The sequence below is a fragment of the Amphiprion ocellaris genome, chromosome 3, assembly GCF_022539595.1.
Source record: "Amphiprion ocellaris isolate individual 3 ecotype Okinawa chromosome 3, ASM2253959v1, whole genome shotgun sequence".
Classification (NCBI taxonomy): domain Eukaryota; kingdom Metazoa; phylum Chordata; class Actinopteri; family Pomacentridae; genus Amphiprion; species Amphiprion ocellaris.
The window spans coordinates 39400377-39425240 of NC_072768.1; the positions used below are offsets into that span (position 1 = coordinate 39400377).

The 24864-nt window shown below is 36.2% G+C and overlaps 1 protein-coding gene across 1 annotated transcript in view; it reads left to right on the top strand.

The window, feature by feature from the left end:
- The window catches only part of si:ch211-266k8.4 (TBC1 domain family member 10B), a 102983-nt gene that overhangs the window by 62613 nt on the left and 15506 nt on the right, over positions 1-24864 (top strand). The window contains exons 13-14 of the mRNA XM_055007224.1: positions 800-891; positions 11656-11910. Of these exons, the coding sequence (XP_054863199.1) occupies positions 800-891; positions 11656-11910 (347 nt within the window). The remainder of the gene's footprint in view (positions 1-799; positions 892-11655; positions 11911-24864) is intronic.

Below are 24864 nucleotides of genomic sequence, written 5' to 3' on the forward strand. Positions count from 1 at the left end.
TGCAAATTCTCTTTTTTCTTCTGTTATTGGATTCCTAGAGAAACGCCCTCTCATTTGACCTGCTCTATGGTTGTATGTACAGCTAAATGACAATAGAGGTTGAAGAATCTGTATTGTAATTCCCTTGCTGTGATCACCTGAGGAATGATGCTTTTTTCCCCGATAGTTTTGATTTGTAATAAACAGGAATGTTTCCTCCTGTTTGCTCTCAGTTACATCAGTGTGATGAACAGCTGCAGCCATCAGTTCGGGATGACTGGCAGATGGGATTGGATCATCGCCACAGGACTTTTCATTATGACAGGAAAACATATTGTTCATATCATCACAGTGACTAGAACAAGCAGTGTGTGACAGTCCTCTGGGTGAAGATTTTTCCTCATCTTTCATCCTTCTGGCCTTTGCCACGCTCAGCTCATTTTACCATCCATCATCCGACTCCCCTCTTCGACCCATTTTTTCCAAGATTGTTTGCTTTCCATTTTGTTACCCCAAATGCCTGGGTGTGATTTTACCATCTGAAGGCCCACACATAATGAGGTTTTCAGGAGAGGCTGGACGTGATTCTCTGAGGTGAAGCCAAAAAACAGATGCTGGGCTGCATCCAGACAGTAATTAAAACACATTCTTAATAATAAATCTTGTTGATGCTGGTTAACCACACCAGTCTGATGAGGAGAGAAATTGTGGCAAAGCAGAAAAAACGGACACACCTCCAAACTGTGATGGAACGCTCCATCATTTGGTTTCAGGTCAGATAATACTCTGTCTCTGTCTCCTTTTTTATTTGTTCTTTCAGATCAGGTCGAGGAGGCGGAGCCAGCAGCAAGGCGGAGCCCATCAGCCAATGGGCCAGGGGGGCAGCAGTGATGTCACTGCCAGAGATGACAGGTGAGGACAGAGTTTAAACACTGCAAAGCAAAACATGACAAACCTGCACTCAGTCATGTCAGCAGCTCCTGAACCAGAGGTTTTTATTTACTTTTTAAAGTGGGTTAGAAAACTGCTCACATCGATGAGCCTCCGTGGGCTTCTTAAGGGTCCTAAATGAGAAAATCCATTTTTATTGTGTTTTGTGCTTGTTATAAACTCAGAGGTGTAAAACTCACGACTGAACTAATTATTGAACTCCCAATAAAGCTGTTCTCATTCATAGATTTTCCTGTTTCTGTTGTCAAACAGGAAAATGAGTAAGAAATAGTGACTAGAAATCAGCCCATTAACATGACATTGTTAACCTGCAGCCAACTCACCAAACACAGGAGTTAAAAACGACGACTGTGCCGAGAATTCACACATATTTCCATGTAACATAGTTCAAAACGCTAATGAAACTCTTACTGTGCAGTTCTGTGTTACTATGGTGGGTTTAGGTAGTAAAGGGGCACCATGACAGAGTCTTCTGGGACACTTAATGACCTCCAGCCAGCATATATGTTACATCAAGCAAAAGTTTTCAAATTTACTACTCAGCTTTAGCTTCCTGGATGTACAAATTAGTTAAATAGGTCATGATCAGTACCAAAACTCACAGAACATAAGTTAAAAACAAAGGTTGTGCCGAGAATTCACATATGTTTCCATGTAAAGTAGTAAATAACGCTAATATAACTCTTACTGTGCAGTTCTGTGTTATTATGATGGGTTTTGGTAGCAAAGGGGCACCATGACAAAGTCTTCTGGGACCCTTAATGACCTCCAGCCATGTAATAGCTGCCTTTGTGGCTCATATAATCACAGTAATATCGGCAAATAATAAATGTCCTCAGTGCTCAATTTGTATTGGAAGTTAAACAATTGCTGATTGACGTGCTGCCTTTATCAAGAAAAACGTTAATTTACGACTCAGGTTTAGATTCCTGCAGATATAAAGCAGTTAGATCAGTTAAATGGATCTTCATTAGTACTGAAACTCACCAAACAACGGCTGTGCTGAGAATTTTCATGTAAAATGATCCTCAGAGAGAAACTCAGCAGACAGAAAGTTCTGCTCCCAGTGAGTTGTTTTTCTCCATGCTGTCAATCATACATGCAGAGAGTCTTCTTCCTGAAGGGGGCGGGGACAACAGCAACTCTGTTACATTTAAGGCTACAGACACTGTTTAGAATAAAACCAGGAGTTACACAGTCATGACAAAATGAACCATCTTTGGATGTTTTGAGCTGAGAAATTGAAAGAAACATTCTGGGAACATGTAAGACTTTCATTAATTTGCTTTAAAAAAAAAAGTGACAATATGGGACCTTTAATGCAGATTTTAGCACATTCGTGCTATTATATTTTCCGATAGGTCTTTAAATATTGCACAAATGAACACATATCTCTTGCAGATACACAAGAAACCAAGTTTTTAAAAAACATTGCAGTAAAATATATTTCAGTGAATATCAATACTTACTGATCCTCCAGCTGTTTATACTGAAGACTTGAAGATCGGATTTAAACACTTTATGTGTCAAACAAAATGAATTTAAACTACAACAGTGATAAACTCACACAAGTACATTCATTTGTACAGATTAATAAAAATAAACAATGGTTTTACCTTCATACACAAAGAGAAAAGGAAAACATGTTTGAACTTTAAAACGAGAAACTCCTGAACTTAATAAATACGATGCTGGCAAATGTTGGCAGTGGAAAACTGATTTATTATTAAGTTTGCTCATGCAACCAAACTTTGTGTTTTCTACATGTGGTGGTTTGCATGTGATGTATTTAAGTCAAACTATTAAACATTATGTTGAATAGTTTAATTATAGCTATCAATAAAGGTGTATCTCCGGTAGATATCTTATTGTTTTCTTGCCTCAGACCTCGTAGACCAACAGTAAAACATTTCATTAACTCTTTGTGGTATCATCCGTCTTTTTATGCTCCTTTTGTTTAATCACAGTTGTTCAGATTCATCTGCCAACCTGTCTTCTTATAATCTCTTTTTCTTTAATGCTCACTGAAGCAGTCGGGTCTCTGATTCCCAGAATCCTTTAATTTTCCCCCTGCAGCTGTCTGCGCTCTGACTTACCTTTTGAGTGATTCAGTAACAAATTGGAATCTGAGATTGTGGCTTAGTCCTGAGGGTTTCTGTCACTCAGTCAGGCTGCTGAGAATGACTCATTTTTAATTGCTGGATGTGCACAAACTTATTTTGTCTTCACTTTATTGAGGTTCCTCTTTTCCTACATCTTTAGGGAATTTGCTGCTGGCATAGTAGAGATTTTCCCACACTTTACCTATATGTGTGTGTATACAGGTAAGTCGGCCACAACTTAACGCATGATACACATTTTAATTAGTTTCTTTCATGTGCGAATGTGAGGAGAAACAGCAGGAAAGACGACGGTGTCATGCTGTTGTTGTTGCTCGTTTCTAAAGTTGTGTAACTGCTGTTCCTTCGGTTGCAGGTTTTTCTACATTAGTCAGCTCTAACTGAGCACATGATTAAATGTTAGACTGACTTTTAGAGCCGTTCATCGTGTTGCTGCTCATTTATTTACAAAAATAGCAGCTTAACACTCCCAAGTAAAGGATTCTGTCCATAATGTCATAATCATACAAATTACTGCTATGTGACAGTCCGCGAACCAACAGCTGAATGAAGACATTTTTGTAAATAAATGTGTTGCTGCTCAACTTTAGAGCCCAGTGCTGATGGATCTTAGCAATATTAATGATGACTGTAATAAACGGGCAGAAAAAAAAGACTTCAAATAAGTCTGAAGTTGTTTTATTGTGTTTTAAAATATTATTATTAAGTTGTTCCAATAAACAAAAAAATCTTTTTCTGTCCTTACAAATTCACTGATTATAGTAGACTACTGAATAGAAGCGCTGTCCCAAACAAGTTTTTGTTTGCTCCTGATCACAGTCATTTAATATTTAGAGTTGGAAAATACCGTTTTTGCTCGATATGACACACTTGAAGTGTTGTAGATCAGCTGTAATACCTGATTGTGCCAGCAGGTGGACCTTCTTACTATTTAGTGCTGAATAAACCTAAGCACATGGGCAGTTGTATGTTGGCAAGCAGAGAGCATTGTGGGAGTTTGGCTCACAAGGGGCACCATGACAAAGACTTCTGGAATGTTTAATGACCTCAAGACAACTAGGATAAAGTTCTACTCTCCCTGTGGTGGCTCATGTCATCAAAAAAATATCAGTAAAGAACAAATGTCCTCAGTTAATCAATTATTTATTGGTAGAGCTACTAAAATACCGATCAATTAAACATTCCTTGATTAGTATTGAAACTGTTCTCTACTGATTAGACTAGAGAGCCACCAGTGGATCTTCTAGCTCTTTAAGAAATATGCATAAATTTCAACTAAGTTATGTGAACTGCAGGAATTCTAGCGTTGTTTTGGAGCAGCTTAGGTTGCTTTAATTTTGCCCTAATTCTTAAATACGGTCCAGTTTGTCGCATTAGATTCAGCTGTACATGCTGCACTTTTTGTTAAACTAAATTTATTTATTTTACTGATAGAATCGTCCATCTATTCATCTACTCTACGACATCTTCAGGTACCAGCTGGTTCTCAAGCAGCAAGGAGAATTTCACAACAGCTCTCTAATCCTGTCATTGTATCGTTGTTTCTTCCTCTGACACACACGCACACACGCAGAACACACACACACACGCACACACACACACACACACGCACGCACACACGCAGAACACACACACACACGCACGCACACACGCAGAACACACACACACACGCACACGCGTCTGAAACATGCTTGTCATTCCTCTCAGCTCTGCTTTCTGTGTCAAGTGGTTTTAGGTTGTTTTAACCGGGCTGGGGGTCACCAGAGGTCACCAGAGGTCACAGCAGGGATTATTGTAATTGGGTGTTAAATTAGTGTTCGAGGACAGAATCAGACAAATCCTCTCGCCAGGTGCTGAAAACTCACTTTATGTGGAGAATGAAACCAAATAGAGCAGCAGAGTGAAAATAAATAGAGAAAGTGGAACTTGATTGATTCTTCCTGTTCAGGAATCGGACTTTATTTATGGAGCAGTTTTCAGACAAATGAAATATAACTTAAAGGAATAAAAATGCAATAAAATAATACTAACAGCACCCAACATCATGCTGGAAACATGTAGAAAAATGACTAAAGAAATAATAAAATAAATAAATAAATAAAAAATAGTTCTAAAGGAGTAACGACTTACTTGAATAAATCCTAGTCTAAATATAGAAATAAGTAAATAAGGTACAAATAGAGTAATAAATTAATAAAATCAGTCAAAATCTAAATAAATAAATAAATAGTTCTAAAGGAGTAAGTAATCAATTGAATCGATCAAACTGTAAATATATGAATAAATGAATAAATAAATCAAAATGGTTAATAAATGGAGTAATAAATTAATAAAAATCTATCAAAATGTATCTATAGAAGTAAAAAATAAATAGACTCAAAAACACAGGGATTGAGGAATGGATGAAACAAGAAAAATGAAATATAATAAAAAATATCCATTATTAAAACATTAACAGCTATATAGGCGAAGGGCAAAATAAAAGTCAAAATACAGAAAAAAAATTGGAAAATAATAAAATCAAAGTAATACATAATGCATTAAATAAAAAATAAAATAATTTTTACAAAATCGAAATAAAATTAATTTTAATGAAATCTACCAAATCAAAGTGTGAAAATAGAAATAAATTTTAAAAAGTTATGAGTAATAAATCAGTAAAATCAATCAAAATGTAAATAAATGAAAATAGTTCCAAAGGAGTAATAATTTAATTAAATCGGTCACATCACTCAAAGCCTAAATACAGACATAAATAGATTAAAATAGTTCTAAAAGAGTAATAAATGAATAAAATCAATCAAACTGTAAATATAGAAATACAGAAATAAAAATAGTTCAAGGTTTTGAGCTTGACATTTTTTACATTTTCTTACAGCAATTTATAATAAATTACTTTTTAATTTAATTCTTATTTTCAGACAGAGTATTTCACTGAGATGTTAATCTGACAAAGTAAAAATGAATTTTTCTATGATGTGATTCAGGTGATTTTCTGACCGTAATAATAGTAATAAGTAAATAAAATAATCCCATTTCCAGAAGAAGCTTCGTGTCTAACAGCTCAGTTTTGATTCTGTCACATTTTCCCAGCCTTCAGTGGAAAATATCCAGAAACAAAAACCTGCAGAAACTAGAATCGGTGCAGAATTGTGCATAATTTAATCGTGATCCAGTTCTTCTTGTCCTTCTCCTCTCTGCTTTCATGTCTCAGTCCCTCTGAGGGCTGTTGGGAAACAGAAGAATCCATTTTTAACGAGGTTTTGTTTAAATTGTTTCTAAAATTTAGTAGAAACCAGGTTTAAACCAGACTAACTGAGCAGTTTTCTGTCCTCCTGAGGACTAAATACAGGCTGAGAGGATCAGATTCTTCCTGTATAAATACATAAAAACATAAATAAGGCTGCAGTGGAAGTTTTTTACCTTTAAACATTTAAACAGAAGTTGTGTCGTACATCACTAATTTAAATGATGGACTGAGTGGAGGATAGGAGCTGCCCAGATGTTCACATCTTACATTTATTTACAGCTAAATCTGACTTTAAATATTTTAATCACTTCTGTTGCTGTCATGCAAACATTCACTGACAGAAGATGGAACTTTATTAGTCCTGAAGCTCATGCTCAGAAAACTACACATCAGAAGAAATCAGTGCCTAAAAACCAGGAGAACAGAACACAGAACACTGTTATTTAATTTAGTTTTCATCAATATTTATTGTTAGTAAGCAAAGTACTCACAAAACACCTGAAAGAAACTTGAGCCAGATGTTGCTCAGAAATAACAAAACGACAAAACATAAGAAATGTGGTGAAAAAATGGAAAAGCAGTAGGATATGAGTACGATAAGTTACTGAAATATAATAAATAAACTAAAATAAGGCTGGAATAGAAGAGTAAAATATAATGCTGGTAATTAATGTCACACATGATAATGTAAAAATTAAATGAAATTTTATATTTGCACCTGAATATTACATGAAATATTGCTCATATTGACAATGTTGTACGTCAAAGGGAAATATTACGCGTCAAAATGTTGTACATGATAATAAAATATTACACATTGAACTGAAATATTACACCTGAGAAATGAAAATATGAAATACTACACATGAAATTCAAAAAAATAATAAATATTTCACATGAAATTAAATCAAGATATGAAGTACTGCACAATCGATGAAATATAAATATGAAATATTGCTCTTGAAGTGAAAGAAAATATAAAATAGTGCACACAAAATGAGATGAAAATATGAAATATTACACATGAAATTAAAATATAAAATATTGCACATAAAATTTAAATATGAAATATTATACATTAAATGTACCGTAATGACAATATGAAATACTGCAGCAGAAATAAAAAATATTAAATGTTGCATATGAACTTAAAACATGAACCACTGCACATGAAATAAAATGAAAATTTAACATACTGTACTTAAATGTAATTTAACTATGAAATATTGCACCAGAAATGAAAAAAAATTAATACTGGACATGCAACGAAGTTAAATATGAAATACTACACATGAAATAAAAATATGAAGCATTGGGCTATGCAGTGGTTTGGTGGTTAGCACGTTCTCCTTACAGCTAGAAGATCCCTGGTTCACGTCCCAGCCTTCCTGGCCTCTGCCTGCATGGAGTCTCCATGTTCTTCCTGTACATACGTGGGGTTCTCCAGGTTCCTCCCACAGGCCACAAACATGCTGAGGTTAACTGATGATTCTAAATTACCTGTAGGTGTGAATGGTTGTCTCTATGTGTAGCCCTGGTAGACTGTTACCTGTCCAGGTGAACCTTCAGTCAGCTGGGACAGACTCCAGCCCCCCACCACCCTAATGAGGACTAAGGTGTGTAGATGATGGATGGATGTGAAGTATTGTAGATGAAATGAAATAAAAATATTGCACATGAAATAAAACCATACACGTGATGCAGAAACTGTCACAAAAACTATTAGCAGTAACATTACAGCGATATTAAAACTATTATTTAGATGTAAGTGTTTTATCTGATGTCATAAGAAGTAGATCATCACATGCTGACCTCAGATCAGATCAGACTTTCTCAGCAGCACTCCAGAGGGTTAGTTAGGTTGGTCAGAGGTCAGAGGTCAGGGTGTGGAGTCTCTGCAGCTCTCTTTATTTAAACTCCACGGTGACGTAACCATCTACCAGAACAGCGTCACATATCTGACCTGTCCTGTAACCGACTCAACATCTCTGCTGTTCTTTTGTCAGAGCCGATGTCAGACGTGTAGAATTTGTTAAGAAGCCGGCAGACTAAATCCAGAACGTCTCAACAATAGCAGGAATGCTTCACGCTGCTCCTTTATCTCCCAGAATGCCCTGCTCTGCTGCCTGCCTCGGCAGCTTCCCTCTAGGATGCTTTCATCTCCAGGTCAGGACCCACATCTGTCATACGTGTTCTTCAGGGCACGGATCAACGTCGTTTCATTTTACTGCCGGATATCAGGCTATAAGCTTCATTTTGTTACTTGTTGCTGCAGATTTATCAGGTGGAGTAACTTGATTCCCACAGAGTGGATATAAAAGTCAACGCATCCTGTTAAAATGACATGTTATAAAACAAATGAGACCAAAATAAATCCTTTCAGATCTTTTTCCACCTCTAATGTGACCTATTATAACCTGTACAACTCAATTAAAAAACAAACTGAAATCTAATTCTACACTAATTATAAGACAAATTCTGACTAATTTTGGCCAAATCTAAGGTCAATTTGGATACATTCTGATTAATTATGGATAAAATTTGAGTAATTTTGGACAAATTTAAGTCATTTTGAACTTAATTGGATTTATTTTGAATGAGTTATGAGTAATTTTGCCCAGATTTTAGGTCATTTTGGTCAAAGTTTAAGTAATTTTGGACAAATTCTGATTAATTTTGGACATGGTTTTAGTAATTTTGGACAAATGTTAAGTCATTCTGAACACATTTAATTAATTTTGAATTACTTATGAGTCATTGTGGCCAAGTGTGAGTGCATGAAGTCTCTTGTGTTCACTCTTACAGCAGAACGTTTGGTGAGTTTCGTTCTTGGTTCAGACATTTTGGAGTTTATCAGAAGCAGCTGTACAAAGTAAATAAATCTGATCAACTAAGAGACAGCTGCTCACTTTGTACAGTAGGACGATTCCTTATATTTTTACAGCTTTTATTTTATACCTTCACGTTTATAGAACCTAGAAAACACAATAAGAACGGATTTCCACCATGTGAGACCTGTAGTCTAAAGCTTGGTAGTGCGTTATCACAGTAGTGTTTGTGCTTTCACGCTGGTATTTTCATGCTGACTTACTATGAATTTTGAGTGTGTTTATGTGTATAAATGTGCATTAATTTACATGTGGTAGTAAACTGGCATGTCTTGCTGGGAAGCTGCCAGATCATGATGTGTTTGGGGTGAGTTTACTAACCCTCCTAACAGCGTTATGTCTTGTAGATGCATCACTCTCCACCACATCTCTGCCTGTTAATCCCCTGCTGTAGATTCCTGCAGTGTCACTCGTCCCTCCTCTGTTCTGAACCTGATGCAGGTGTTTCCTGTTCTGCATCGACACCTGAGGATAAAGAGAAAATCACCACACAGTGCAAACACAGTCGTAATCCCATCTGAGGGTTGGGGGGAGGTGACGACGGAGAGGAACACATTTATTATCTCCCCTCATTGCTGCTGCTGTTGTGTATTTATTACTGTTATGTAAAAGAAACCGCTGAGTCAGAATATGTGGATTTACTGTTTAAGGCTGCAGTGTACAAATTCTACTGTTTAGAATTTCTCCAGCAGTCATATTAGTCATGTACCTGCAGTATGTAACTAAAGATTACGAGTAGATATTGATTACATGAGAATAGATGGCTTTATTAATGTATTGAAAATGTGCACATATCAATGAACAAACAAAAATCCCACTATCTCTCAGTGATCTAGAGATCTGTGCACATAGAGCTGCACATAGCTCCATGTAAATAACATCATCTGGTTTCAACTTCCGTAAATCTGACATTAGAACACCTTATTTCACTTTCTAGAGTAATTTTCCAAGTGAGGCGTTTAAGGAACGTAAGTAAATTATAGTGTCTATCAATAATCCGATATTTAACAAGTGAAGAGCTTAACCTGAACAGTGAAGAAGACGAAGACAATGAAAAAAAGACATAGAAAACGAAGACGGTGAAAAGAAAGCAGACGATGTTTTAAATGACAAAATGGACAATGAAGAAGATGATGACAATTATGAAGAAGACAACAAAGACAAAGAAAATGATGAAGAAGACAAAGAAGACGGCAAAATGGACAACGAAGAGTACGACAAAGAAGAAAGAAGACAAAGGCGAAAAAGAAGACGAAGCTGACCCTGAAATTTCCAAATGGACGATGATGACAAAGACGACAAAAAGATAAAGAAGACAGATACGAAAAAGAAGACGACAACAAAGAAGACGATGACGTAGAAGATGACAAAAAGATAAAGAAGACAGATACGAAAAAGAAGAAGACAACAAAGAAGACGATGACGTAGAAGACAACGATGTAGAACACGAAGACAATAAAGAAGATGATGACGTAGAAGACAATGATGTAGAACACGAAGACAATAAAGACGATGAGGAAGACAACAAAGAAAAAGACGATTTAGATGACAAAGAATAAAATGACGTAGAAGAAGACAACCAAGAAGACGACATAGAAGACAAAGACAACAAAGATGAGGAAGACGATGAAGAAGACAACAAAGAAGACAATGGCGTAGAAGGTGAAGACAACAAAAAAGACGATGAGGAAGACTACAAAGAAAAAGATGATGTAGATGACAAAGAAGAATAAAATGACGTAAAAGACAACATGGAAGACGAAGACAACAAAGAAGATGAAGAAGACAATGAAGACGACGATGTAGAAGACGACAAAGAAGAAGATGAAAAAATCGACAAGAGGAAGAAGACGACAAATACGAAGATGACAAAGAAGATGACAAACAAGAATAAGATGACGTAGAAGACAAAGACCACGAAGAAGACGACAAATATGAAGAGGACGACAAAAAAGATGATGACGTAGAAGATGAAGCAACATAGATGGAGACAACAAAGATGAAGACGATGAAGAACACGACGAAGAACGACATGATAAAGAAGACAAGGATGAAGAACACAAAGAAAACAAAGAAGTAGAAAAAGACAACAAAGAATGCAAAGACATGAACAATAAAACTATATAAAGCAAGTGTTCAAACAAGATAAAACTGGTAAAACCCGTTCCATCAGTCAAGTAAAAGCCATACGATACGACTGAGTCTTAAGGAGCGATTTTAAAAAGGATCCTCAGTTTTCCTGCCTGTTGTTAGTAATGACACAACTGGTGAAAATCATTAATATATTCATAAATTACATTTTAATGCAGATATCAATTCACTGTCAGTTTCTACACCAATGCAAAACAAGAGTGTGTAAATAAAGACAAGCATCTGTCAGAATGTAATGTTGATTAATACCTGGACCTAAACAGGTGAGGAGGTTCAACCAACTGAGAAACTTATTCTGGATTCTTTATGTTTCCAGATCAGAACAAACCCATCAGAGGTCGGGTACCGGACCTGTTGGCAAAGCTGCCCATTGCCGTAGCAACCACAGTATCATCCACCATGTCAGAGCCAAATCTCTCCATCTTCTACGAAACAAGGACCCACCAAACCAGAACCCTCCATCGTCCTCCTCCTCCGTCCTGCCTTCATCCTTCCGGTCCTCCAACCCTCCTCCATCTTCAAGTCCTCAAACTGTGGAGCAACTAGACTCTCCGAAGACGGCTCTCATCAGGTAAAACACACGTTTAATGTCACCTGCTAATAGTTTGAAATCCGTTTCACCTCCTCTTGATCTTCTTCCATCTTCCCAATAATAAATAAACACCAGCAACTTCAGTCCCCCGAGTCAGAAAACCTAATTAGACATCATAGTTTCAGAGACGTGATACTGCAGCTCCTTAAAAGTGTTGTCAGTGTTCAGCTCTAAACAGCCCCTGAGCATGAAATTAACAATTTAATTCAAGGACTAATTTGATATTTTCATTAAATCTCCTCCCGCTGGGACTGAATTATTTATCCTGCATGGACTTCAGATGTGCTGCATACTAATGTGTTCATGTGCTCTGAAGTTCTTAACGGAAAATTCAAGATGTATATGTGACTACAATCCAATTCCACCTGTGATTTTTATTGACAGGAAGTTTAGCTTCATTTGTGTTGTGTCGTCTCAATGTATTAATAAATCAGAACTGAATAATTTCAACGCTACTAGCTAGAAGGAAAATGTATCTTTTTCAACAAACACGTTCTGTCAATAACAAATGTTATTTTTCTTCAGAGATATAAATTTTATTCATTTGTTGGATGAGTTTCAGACCTGCCACCTTATCATGACGACGAAAAAGAGAAAATAAAACACACAAAATGCAAAACAAACAATAACCAGAACCTAAAATAATGAGAACAATGAGATGAAGTTCAACCGATTAACTTCTACTAGCTTCATGTCTGTTCATCTCATATCTGACTGTTCTCTCTTGGCTTCAAACCTTATAAACCTCTTTAGAAACCCCCCAAAAACAGTGACTGTTCCACATTGTTATATTTTCTTAAACTGTTTTATAACTGTGCTCATTTTGAGACTTTTCTGTAACTTTTACCACAAACTGCTAAACTTCTACTCTCTATGGTGACGCGAACAAACAGCTTTGAAAAATTTAAATTTCTTCTTTATTCCTAGTTTCTAAAGTTGCTTCTGAACAGTTGCCGTTTGTTCTCAGTGAGTAATTATTTGTATTTGCTTTGAGCATTGTTTAACTTCACAACATTGTTTGTCATGAAATTAACTAAATTAACAGATTTTAAAGTGTTTATATTTGTATATACTCTTTCAATATTAGAGTTGTCGATCTTTGACTGAACTAAAGAGTTCATTTTGCCAAACAGCAGAACTTTAGTGTTTCTAAATTGTCATCTGAGCAATAAAAAGTCATATCATCTGCATAAAACCGCACATGTAATTTGTGGTTTATCCTAATAGCTTTATTTAATATATGTACTGGATGTTATGAGGTTTTTTGTATTGGTTTTTGTATATTTGACACACTTGTGCACAGTAGGTCAGTAAAAAAACAGTAAACAGTATAATGTATAAGAGGCTTTTGAATTCAAAATGTGTCTTGTTAGTCATAGTTATGACAGTTTTTGCCAACTTTGCTCTTATATATTTATATGAGATTTCCAACTATGTTTATTGTCCAGTACCACACCCAGAAATGTATTTTCTCAAATATGGTCAACATCTCAACCAATTATTGGTGATTTTGTGTGTTTCTGTGGTGATTTTGCATCATGTTGTGGTGGTGTTATGTCTTTTAGTAGTCATGTTGCATCAATTCTTGGTAATTTTGTGGGTTTTGTGGTGATTTTGCACCAATGATTGGTAATTTTGCATCTTTTTGTGGCGATTTTGCATCAATTATTGGTAATTTTGTGTGTTTCTGTGGTCATCTTGTATCATATTGTGGTGATTTTATGTGTTTTTGTGGTGATTTTGCGTCTTTTTTGGTGAACTTTAAAAGTTCAGAAAAATACTTAGGATGTTATAAAACTTTATCTGAAAGCACAGCGAAGCCTTTGTTTCAGTTCTATATCAGATAGAGTAAACTGTGACAGTAGGTAAAATGAACACGTACAAGTTGGACACAAATATGACCAAATAAAAGACACTATCTACTGTGTATCTGCCAAATTAGCTTAGGTTCAGTAATCATTTGTTTGATACTTAATATATACTTTATAACGTGTCTGAACTAAATTACATTAAATAAGTAAATAGTTGTATCATCTGCGTAATACCGCACATTTAATTTGTGGTTTTAAATAGTCGTCTTCAAAACATGTTGTAGCTGCATGTTAGATAAAACAGAAACTCACCACATGTAAATCTGAGAAAACAATCAGCACCCACTGGTTTCAGTCACTGTGGATTGGTCGCAGTAGCTGGTAAATTGGAGAACCTTCCTGATAATTATGAGATCAAACCTGCCAAACGTCCCTTTTATTGATGGATGACGGATGTAGCAGAAAGCTGTGGTCGGCGTCAAAGTGAATGTGGTTAAAAGAAAAAACCACATCACATAGACTCTCAGGTTTCACGCCGTCCAATGTGCAGCTGCTAATCCTTTGACGGCCTGTTGGAGGAAGTAGATTATTTTACAGACGGTGAATCTCCACATCAAACAGTCATCAATCTGAAAGATGGCAGGGAAACTTTTTCCCTTTCAGTGACTGTTAAACAATAAAACTCTCATCAGGAAGGTCGGTTAGGTTGTTTTTATTTCCTCATTCTGACAAACATCTGGTCCTTCCACAATCAAAAATACAAATCTGCATTTTGTCCTTCTTTTCATTGTCCAGTTTCGATAATAAAAGAGAAAATACTTGATATTGTAAAGTTTTTATGTCCCACCGTAGCACAGACTATCTTAACGTACAAATGTTCAGTAAATAAACACAAACATCCCCCAACAACACTTGAGGGCTTGAAAAGTTCTGAGCATTGATTTTTCCCAAAGCTCAACCTGCCAATGAAGCAGAAATCTTACCACCTTTTTCTTTTTCCCTCGTCAAAGTAGAGCAGAGGCCTAAGTATGATATGAATTAGCATTATTGAGCTCAGATTTATTGACGTGGAAAACTTCTGACCTACAAATGAGGGACAATCCAGCCAAAACAGGTCAAGTAAAACTTAAAGGTTCTTATATTGTGATCCTTTTTGCTCTGAGTTTTCCTGCCAGATTTTTTCAGTGTAGTCTAATGTGAAACTTTATAGTAGTTTGACAATGAAAGGTGACTTAAATGACCCTTATTTTTCCTCTTTCCAACAATCATGGAAATTCTCACAAGACCCCAGAATATGTCTTTGAATTTTGAGCCCAAACACCACAAAGAAGGTTAATTTCTCCATGACGGTAGAACTCTGGTTTTAGTTCTGATCTTAAACGGCTGATTTGATGTGACATGAATATATATGTTGTTTTGTGGTGGTTTTTATTCTATTAATGGTAACTTTGAATCTTTTTGTGGTGATTTAGCATCTTAATGGTAATTTTGTGACTTATTGTGGCGATTTTGAATCTTTAAATGGTAATTTTGTGACTTTGATGATTTTGCATTTTTCTGTCGTGATTTTGCATCATTTAGTACTGATTTTATGTCATTTTGTGTTGATGTTGCATCTTTTTGTGGTGATTTTACATCAATTATTGGTAATTTTGTGTGTTTTTGTGGTGATTTTTCATCATTTAGTGTTGATTTTTTGTCGTTTTGTGGTGATTTTGTGTGTTTTAATGGTAATTTTGAATCTTTTTGTGGTGATTTAGCATCTTAATGGTAATTTTGTGACTTATTGTGGCGATTTTGAATCTTTAAATGGTAATTTTGTGACTTTGATGATTTTGCATTTTTCTGTCGTGATTTTGCATCATTTAGTACTGATTTTATGTCATTTTGTGTTGATGTTGCATCTTTTTGTGGTGATTTTACATCAATTATTGGTAATTTTGTGTGTTTTTGTGGTGATTTTTCATCATTTAGTGTTGATTTTTTGTCGTTTTGTGGTGATTTTGTGTGTTTTAATGGTAATTTTGAATCTTTTTGTGGTGATTTAGCATCTTAATGGTAATTTTGTGACTTATTGTGGTGATTTTGAATCTTTTAATGATAATTTTGTGACTTTGTGGGGATTTTGCATTTTTCTGCAGTGACTGCATTTTTAATGGTAATTTTGTGTGTTTTTTATGATTTTGCATCTTTTTGTGGTGATTTTGCATCTTTTTGTGGTGATTTTGCATCTATCAATGGTATTTTTGTGACTGGTGATTTTGCATTTTTCTGTCGTGAAATTGCATCATTTAGTGCTGATTTTATGTGATTTTGTGTTTATGTTTCATCTTTTTGTGGTGATTTTACATCAATTATTGGTAAATTTGTGTGTTTTTGTGGTGATTTTGCATCATTTAGTGGTGATTTCTTTGTCGTTTTGTGGTGATTTTGTGTGTTTTAATGGTAATTCTGAATCTTTTTGTGGTGATTTTGCATCTTTTAATGGTAATTTTGTGATTTTTTTTGTGGGGATTTTGCATTTTCTGTCGTGTTTTTGCATCATTTAGTGGTTATTTTATGTCTTTGTGGTGATTTTGCATCCATTACTGGTAACTCTGTCTTTTTGTGGTGATTTTGGATCGTTTTGTAATGATTTTGCATCGGTTAATGGCAATTTTGTGTATGTTTTTGTGGTGATTTTGCATCTGTTAATGTTACTTTGTGTCTTTTTGTGGTGATTTTGCATCATTGTATGGTAATTTTTTATGTTCTTGTGGTGATTTTTGCGTGTTTTGTGGCGACCTTTAAAAGTTCAGAAAATTACTTTGGATGTTCTTAAACTTTATCTGAAAGCACAGTGAAAACAAGTGTGTTGACTTTAGCCTTTGTTTCAGTTCTAATCAGACAGAGTAAACAATGACCTAATATGTACAAGTTGTACACAAATATGACCAAATAAAAGACTAGTTTCAGTTTGTAAGTTGTACTGAATTTCCTTGTTGCTGCCATGTGGTTGTTTCTATGATTGTAAATAAACATTTCGACTGACTGAAGGTCTGCTAGTGACACATCTGCATTCTATTTATCAACCCTTTTATAGAGCAGTAATTAGTGATGCAGCCTCTTTGTCTTTTAAATAAAGGTTTACATTCTGTTCTCCTTACTGTACCTGAACAGACGGACATTCTTCAGTAATAACTGACGTTGGTTCGCTGACAGGAAGTAGTGTCATCATCCAAACACATTCCTTCCCTGGACTATTAAATCTGGTAACATTAAGATTTATGGGACCACTGCAGTTAATCTTTCACTGCCGATGTGGGTCAAAATATTTTCACTCTGATGAATGTTTAATGTCTCCGAATGTCATATTTTAACCACAGAAACTGAATCCCGTCTGCGGTTTGGACTCCTGGAGGCCCACCCATGGCCTGTAAACAGCAGAAACGATCACAGCCGAGTGTTTACGGCGTCTCTAATGTGTTTATGAGGCTAGAAACTCCTCCTGGTGTGTTTTGCACAGCGTTCAACAGCAGAGCAGGGCGGAGACGCTCTAAAATAGATCAGCAGTTTCCGGTTTAGTGGGTTCCACACCTTCTGTACGATACGTTCCTCCCAGTGAGCTCATGGAAATATTCTCACATCAGAAACACCAGCAGGTTCTTTTTATTCTGGTAGTAGACAAACACGAGGAAATTTGTTTTAATCACATGTTCAAGTTCAATTTTATCCAAGAAAAACAACAAACTAAGCTGCTTTGTGCAGGATGTTGGTATTGCATTTTTGTAAAATAGGAGCATTCACATGATTTCTGAAAACACATCAAATTAGCTGCTGTTTTTAGATGTTTACATGTTGGTTGTTGAGCTGTTTGTAAAGTTTAAGCTCCTCTTTTGAACAAAATGCAGAACCAGTGATGACTTCTTTGACATCAGTGAGTTTGGAGCTGTATAAATGTTCAGTAAATGTTAAATCCGTCTCCTTTAGGTTAGTTTCCTGTCAGTGAATCTTCTGTCACTTCATCACTGACTGGTGTTCAGTTGTTGTGGTTTTTGTGGGAATGGAGGAAACACGACGACACTCAGGAAGATGAGCTCATCTTCACGTTATCACTCCCAGACCAGAATTACTTTTCCACTTTCTGTGACTGTCCTGGTGCTGAAGGTCAGTGAATCAGAGCAGCGAGTTTCCTGATTCATTTAAAGTGCAGGAGGTAAAAGCACAGGGAGATTTGTTGTGCAGTAAATTTGGGCAGCAGAACCTTCAGCTGACGGAGGACAAAAAGCAGTTTGGTGCTTTTTGGCTGCTGGAGATAAATTCTCACTTTTTTCCAAGAGAAACAATCAAAGTTCATCCAACGTTCTGCAGAACGTTCTTTTTCATAAATTATCACAGTATTAAATTACATTTGCACACACATTTGAGCCTGTATAATGTCTAATTTTAGTAATATTGCCATTTTTAGCAATGTGTGTTATGCCAGATTTAAAAAATATACATATCATTATTTTAGAGGTATTTGCAGCTATTTTTTTTTACTTTTTTTTTGCAGGTTTTGATTGTTACAGTACACCATGTTTTGTTTTTTATTTTCACCCTTGCTGCCAGATTTTCACAGTTGTTTCTTTATTTGATCTTGGTTTTTTTGTTGTTGTTTGTTTTTGATCAGTATTTAACAGTCATAGCGACTCAAAATTTGTCCAAATTGTCCTAAAGTTGATCCAGACTGGCCTAAAATGATTGAAAATGACTCAAAATATTTCAAAAATAAGTTTAAAATGGTCAAAATGACTCAAAATTTATCCAAAGTAGCCTAGAATTGATCCAAAATGGCCTAAATTGATTGAAAATGACTCAAAATATTTCAAAAACAAGTTTAAAAATGATCTAAATGACTCAAAATATGTCCAAGACGAAAAACTTATAACTGTCCAAAACTGTTTTGTCTCAATTCACAAACGTTTAAAAAATACCTTAAAAGAGTTTTTCTTGCACCCTTACTGCCAGATTTTCTGTATTTATATCATGATTTTAGAGATATTTTCATTTTTTTAACAGGTTTTTCTTCATGTTTTTGGTTGTTACCATAAACCGTGGTTTGTTTTTTATTTCCAGCCTTACCAGTAGATTTTCACAGCTGTTTTCTTTACGGGATCCTGTTTAATTGTTGTTGTTTTTGATCACTGTTTAACATCCAGAGAACTGACAGCTCCTCTGCTCTTCTTGCGTGTGATCACATGTGACATGTTAGCGTGTTGACGGCTGCGTGTGCAGCTGGCAGTAAAACATGTTGTACTGTAGTAATTATGAGCGAGTGGCTGCCAGATAACCAGCTGAACCAGTAACACATATCTACACTGATAGTTACGTAAAACATCTGTCTGTTTAATTCCATCGTGAGTTTATTACTGAGTTCTGCTCCATCAAACTCAAACATGTCGACTCTCTGGGTGTTCAGCTCCTTAGTTCAGTCCAACTGTGATCTTCAGAGGATTTCTCTTCATCCTTTTATATTATATTAGAATACAACAGATAAAAGATGGAATTAAGACGTCGGCTTCACTAATTATTTTTCTACAGAAGTTCAGGCTTCATATTGAGGCCTGTTGTCATAGAAACCATCAGAATGTGTTTTTATCAGGACAACGATGTAGGGTTAGATAAGAAGAGATCATTTTATGGAATATTCTATTTTGATTCTGTTTCTATTTTTTATTATTAGAATTTTTGTCATCTATTTTTATTATCTAATAGATAATTTTAACCTTTATTATTATACCTTTATCATTATTATTATTATTTTTGGGGGGTTTTGCTAATTTTATTCTTTTTTAACTTTTACTTACTTATTTAGGTGTCTATTTTACTTATTCACTGTAATTATTATTGTTCTAATTTATTTTGAAAATATTTAACATGTTTAACTTTATTTCTTCACTTTTTTATTTATTCTTACTCCTATTAATATTATTATTAATAATGTTACAGAATAGAATAGAATAGAATAGAATAGAATAGAATAGAATAGAATAGAATAGAAATATGTTATTGTTTCCTAAGGGGAATATCTGTAAATACTATATTATTTGTTCTATATTATTATTATTATTATATTGTTAATTTTGTTGACTTTTACCATTTGTTTACTTATTTAGGTATTTATTTCAATTATTTACTATTCCTACTATTATTATTCTTTTTAGCCTTGCGTGTCTGTTTTTTTTTTAATTCCATTTTTTCTTTACCTTACTCAGACATGGTATTTTATTATTTTATCTGGTGTTTTCACACTCATTTATTTTGAAAATATTTTGGTATGATTAACTTTATTTCTCCACTTTTCTCTTTCACTTTGTGATCATTATTATTATCATTATTATTGTTTAATAAACAATAATTTCCTTCAGGATTAAGTTAATTGATTATTATTAATTAAAATTTTGTCATTTTATTTTTGTTATTCTTATTATTATTGGTTATTGTTATTATTAGTAATAATAATGATAATTAGGAAAAGCAATGTAGTTATCTATATTTTTATTAGGAAGAAGAAGAAGAAAATTTTAAAAATTCTAATTTAATTAATAATAATTAATTAACTTAATCCTGAAGGAAATTCTTGTGCTATATATTGCTTGGAAAAAGCTAAAATAAAATAAAAGAATAGTGCCAAATTGAATTATAAAAATGTAATTAATAATAATTATTTAACTCAATCCTGAAGGAAATTATTGTGTCATATATTGCTCAGAAAAATATAAAATGACATAACATAAGAAATGAGGCGCCTAAAACAGTATAAAAGCAATAAGATATAATTATGATATAATAGAAGAAAGCAATATGTTGTTTTCCTGCAGTTGAAGATAAATTCTCACTTTCTATCTTTTTATCTGAAGAAAACTACGTAGATACAAGCAAAATGTTTTTATTTTTACTTTCTTCTCTTCTGGTTCAACATCACAGTAAAACACACATTTGTTCTGATGTAAAGTTTATTTTCAGTAATAATGTGAGTTTTAGATGCTGTTTTAATCCAGACTGAATGAAAATAGTTGTTCTCTGACTAAACTCATGACTGAAATAAAAGGGCAGAAGTAAAGAGTAGAATGTAATAAATGTAACAATAGCTGAGCGTGGTCATGCGTGCAGTAAAAGTTGTTCCCACGTTCCAGCAGCAGAACATATGTGACTCTGCAGTCTGCCAGAAGTGTTCTAGCTGAAAATAAAAAGCCGTCACCTGATCCTGCTGTTGGAGCTGCTGTCCGTCCTGAACTCACCTCCTCCCATCTGCACATGTTCTACATACGTGTGCAAATCTCACGTTGCACAAACAGAAGAGTTCAGGTTGTGTTTACATGCATGAAGACGCTGTGCAGCGATCTGCAGCGACACTCCACCTGAACCAGAAGCAGGTGTGGAGGCGTTACGTAACAGGATGGATGATCAAACGTTTCATCCTATTTACAGAAACAAAGGGACACATTTACTGCAGCGTCTGGTGCTCAGCCACTACTTCAGTCCCCCGGCAACCGCAATCACACCGACAACGACCTCAGTCACCGTGAAAAAATCACAGACAACGGCCTCAGTCACCGTGGAAAAATCACACAGACAACGGCCTCAGTCACCGTGGAAAAATCACACAGACAACGGCCTCAGTCACCGTGGAAAAATCACATCGACAACGACTTCAGTCACCATGGAAAAATCACACCGACAACGACCTCAGTCACCGTGGAAAAATCACCGACAACGACCTCAGTCACCGTGGAAAAATCACAGACAACGGCCTCAGTCACCGTGGAAAAATCACACAGACAACGGCCTCAGTCACCGTGGAAAAATCACACCGACAACGACTTCAGTCACCGTGGAAAAATCACACAGACAACGACTTCAGTCACCGTGGAAAAATCACACCGACAACGACTTCAGTCACCGTGGAAAAATCACACAGACAACGACTTCAGTCACCGTGGAAAAATCACACAGACAACGACCTCAGTCACCGTGGAAAAATCACACCGACAACGACTTCAGTCACCGTGGAAAAATCACACAGACAACGACTTCAGTCACCGTGGAAAAATCACACAGACAACGACTTCAGTCACCGTGGAAAAATCACACAGACAACGACTTCAGTCACCGTGGAAAAATCACACAGACAACGACTTCAGTCACCGTGGAAAAATCACACAGACAACGACTTCAGTCACCGTGGAAAAATCACACAGACAACGACTTCAGTCACCGTGGAAAAATCACACAGACAACGACTTCAGTCACCGTGGAAAAATCACACAGACAACGACTTCAGTCACCGTGGAAAAATCACACAGACAACGACTTCAGTCACCGTGGAAAAATCACACAGACAACGACTTCAGTCACCGTGGAAAAATCACACAGACAACGACTTCAGTCACCGTGGAAAAATCACACAGACAACGACCTCAGTCACCGTGGAAAAATCACACAGACAACGACTTCAGTCACCGTGGAAAAATCACACCGACAACGACCTCAGTCACCGTGGAAAAATCACACCGACAACGACTCAGTCACCGTGGAAAAATCACACAGACAACGACCTCAGTCACCGTGGAAAAATCACACAGACAACGACCTCAGTCACCGTGGAAAAATCACACAGACAACGACCTCAGTCACCGTGGAAAAATCACACAGACAACGACCTCAGTCACCGTGGAAAAATCACACCGACAACGGCCTCAGTCACCGTGGAAAAATCACACAGACAACGACCTCAGTCACCGTGGAAAAATCACACAGACAACGACCTCAGTCACCGTGGAAAAATCACACAGACAACGACCTCAGTCACCGTGGAAAAATCACACAGACAACGACTTCAGTCACCGTGGAAAAATCACACAGACAACGACCTCAGTCACCGTGGAAAAATCACACCGACAACGACCTCAGTCACCGTGGAAAAATCACACAGACAACGGCCTCAGTCACCGTGGAAAAATCACACAGACAACGACTTCAGTCACCGTGGAAAAATCACACAGACAACGACCTCAGTCACCGTGGAAAAATCACACAGACAACGACCTCAGTCACCGTGGAAAAATCACACCGACAACGACCTCAGTCACCGTGGAAAAATCACACAGACAACGACCTCAGTCACCGTGGAAAAATCACACAGACAACGGCCTCAGTCACCGTGGAAAAATCACACAGACAACGACTTCAGTCACCGTGGAAAAATCACACAGACAACGACCTCAGTCACCGTGGAAAAATCACACAGACAACGACTTCAGTCACCGTGGAAAAATCACACCGACAACGGCCTCAGTCACCGTGGAAAAATCACACAGACAACGGCCTCAGTCACCGTGGAAAAATCACACCGACAACGACTTCAGTCACCGTGGAAAAATCACACCGACAACGACCTCAGTCACCGTGGAAAAATCACACCGACAACGACTTCAGTCACCGTGGAAAAATCACACCGACAACGACCTCAGTCACCGTGGAAAAATCACACAGACAACGACTTCAGTCACCGTGGAAAAATCACACCGACAACGGCCTCAGTCACCGTGGAAAAATCACACAGACAACGGCCTCAGTCACCGTGGAAAAATCACACAGACAACGGCCTCAGTCACCGTGGAAAAATCACACCGACAACGACTTCAGTCACCGTGGAAAAATCACACCGACAACGACCTCAGTCACCGTGGAAAAATCACACAGACAACGGCCTCAGTCACCGTGGAAAAATCACACAGACAACGGCCTCAGTCACCGTGGAAAAATCACACAGACAACGACCTCAGTCACCGTGGAAAAATCACACCGACAACGACTTCAGTCACCGTTAAAACAGTTTAACATGAAAAAACAATAATAGACTGACAATAACATGTTGCAGATACGGTCCTGTAGAGGTGGTTTTGTCTTTTCTGACAATTTTTCATCTTTTTGTGCTGATTTGTTGTGGTGATTTCCTGTCTTTTTGTGGTGATTTTGCATCTTTTTGTGGTGATTTTGCATCTTTTTGTGGTGATTTTGCATCATTTAGTGATGATTTTGCACCATTTTGTTGTGATTTTGCATCTTTATGATGATTATTGCACCGTTCAGTAGTAATTTTGCATCGTTTGTGATGATTATGTGGTGATTTTGCATCATTTCGTGGCAATTTTGCATCTTTTTGTTGTGATTTTGCATCATTTAGTGGTGATTTTGCATCTTTTTGTGGTAATTTTGCATCTTTTTGTCATGAATTTGTGTCTTTTTGTGGTGATTTTGCGTCTTTTTGGTGATTTTGCCTCTTTTTGACGAGATGTTGCACCTTTTTGTGGTGATTTTGCATGTCTTTGTGGTGATTTTGCATCATTCAGTGATGATTTTGCACCATTTTGTGGTGATTTTGTATTATTTAATGGTGATTTTTGTGGTGATTTTGTGTCTTTGTGGTGATTCTGCATCTTTTTGTGGTGATTTTTTTTTCTTTTTATGGTAATTTTGTGTCATTTTGTTGTGATTTTGCATCATTGAGGGTCAGTTTTGTGGTGATTTTGTATCTGCTGATTTTGCATCTTTTTATGGTGATTTTACATCATTTAGTGGTGATTTTTTTTTGTCTTTTAATGGTGATTTTGCATCTTTTTGTGGTGATTTTGCATTTTTGTACTTTGTGAGCCTAATAATTCACAATCAACATAAAAAGCTTGTATTGTCAGTATTTTAAATGCTGAGAACAGACTGGGAGCAGAGCAGCTGCACATATTCACATAATTTTTAGAAATAGAAAACATACCCATCTCAACAAAGTCTTTGGTGTAGCCACGAAATAATAACCCAAAAGAACTATTTGTATTCTGCAGGGAGCTAACGCTAAATCGCACCACTAATTCCATTAACAGGCTGTTTTGTGTGACTTCTTCTTTCTTTATGATGGAGGTGAAGAGTGCAAAGTTTACAGCCGCCTTTGTGGGAAGTACGGCAGGTTGACATCAAGTCTCTTTGAAGTTCAGCCCCAGTTTAAACAGTAAATTCACCTTTGCTAATCAGGCTTCAGGTCTGACACTTTCTTAGAGAGAGTCTGTGAAGATCGGGTGTCTTTTCTTTCTGTTTCTCTGGTGTG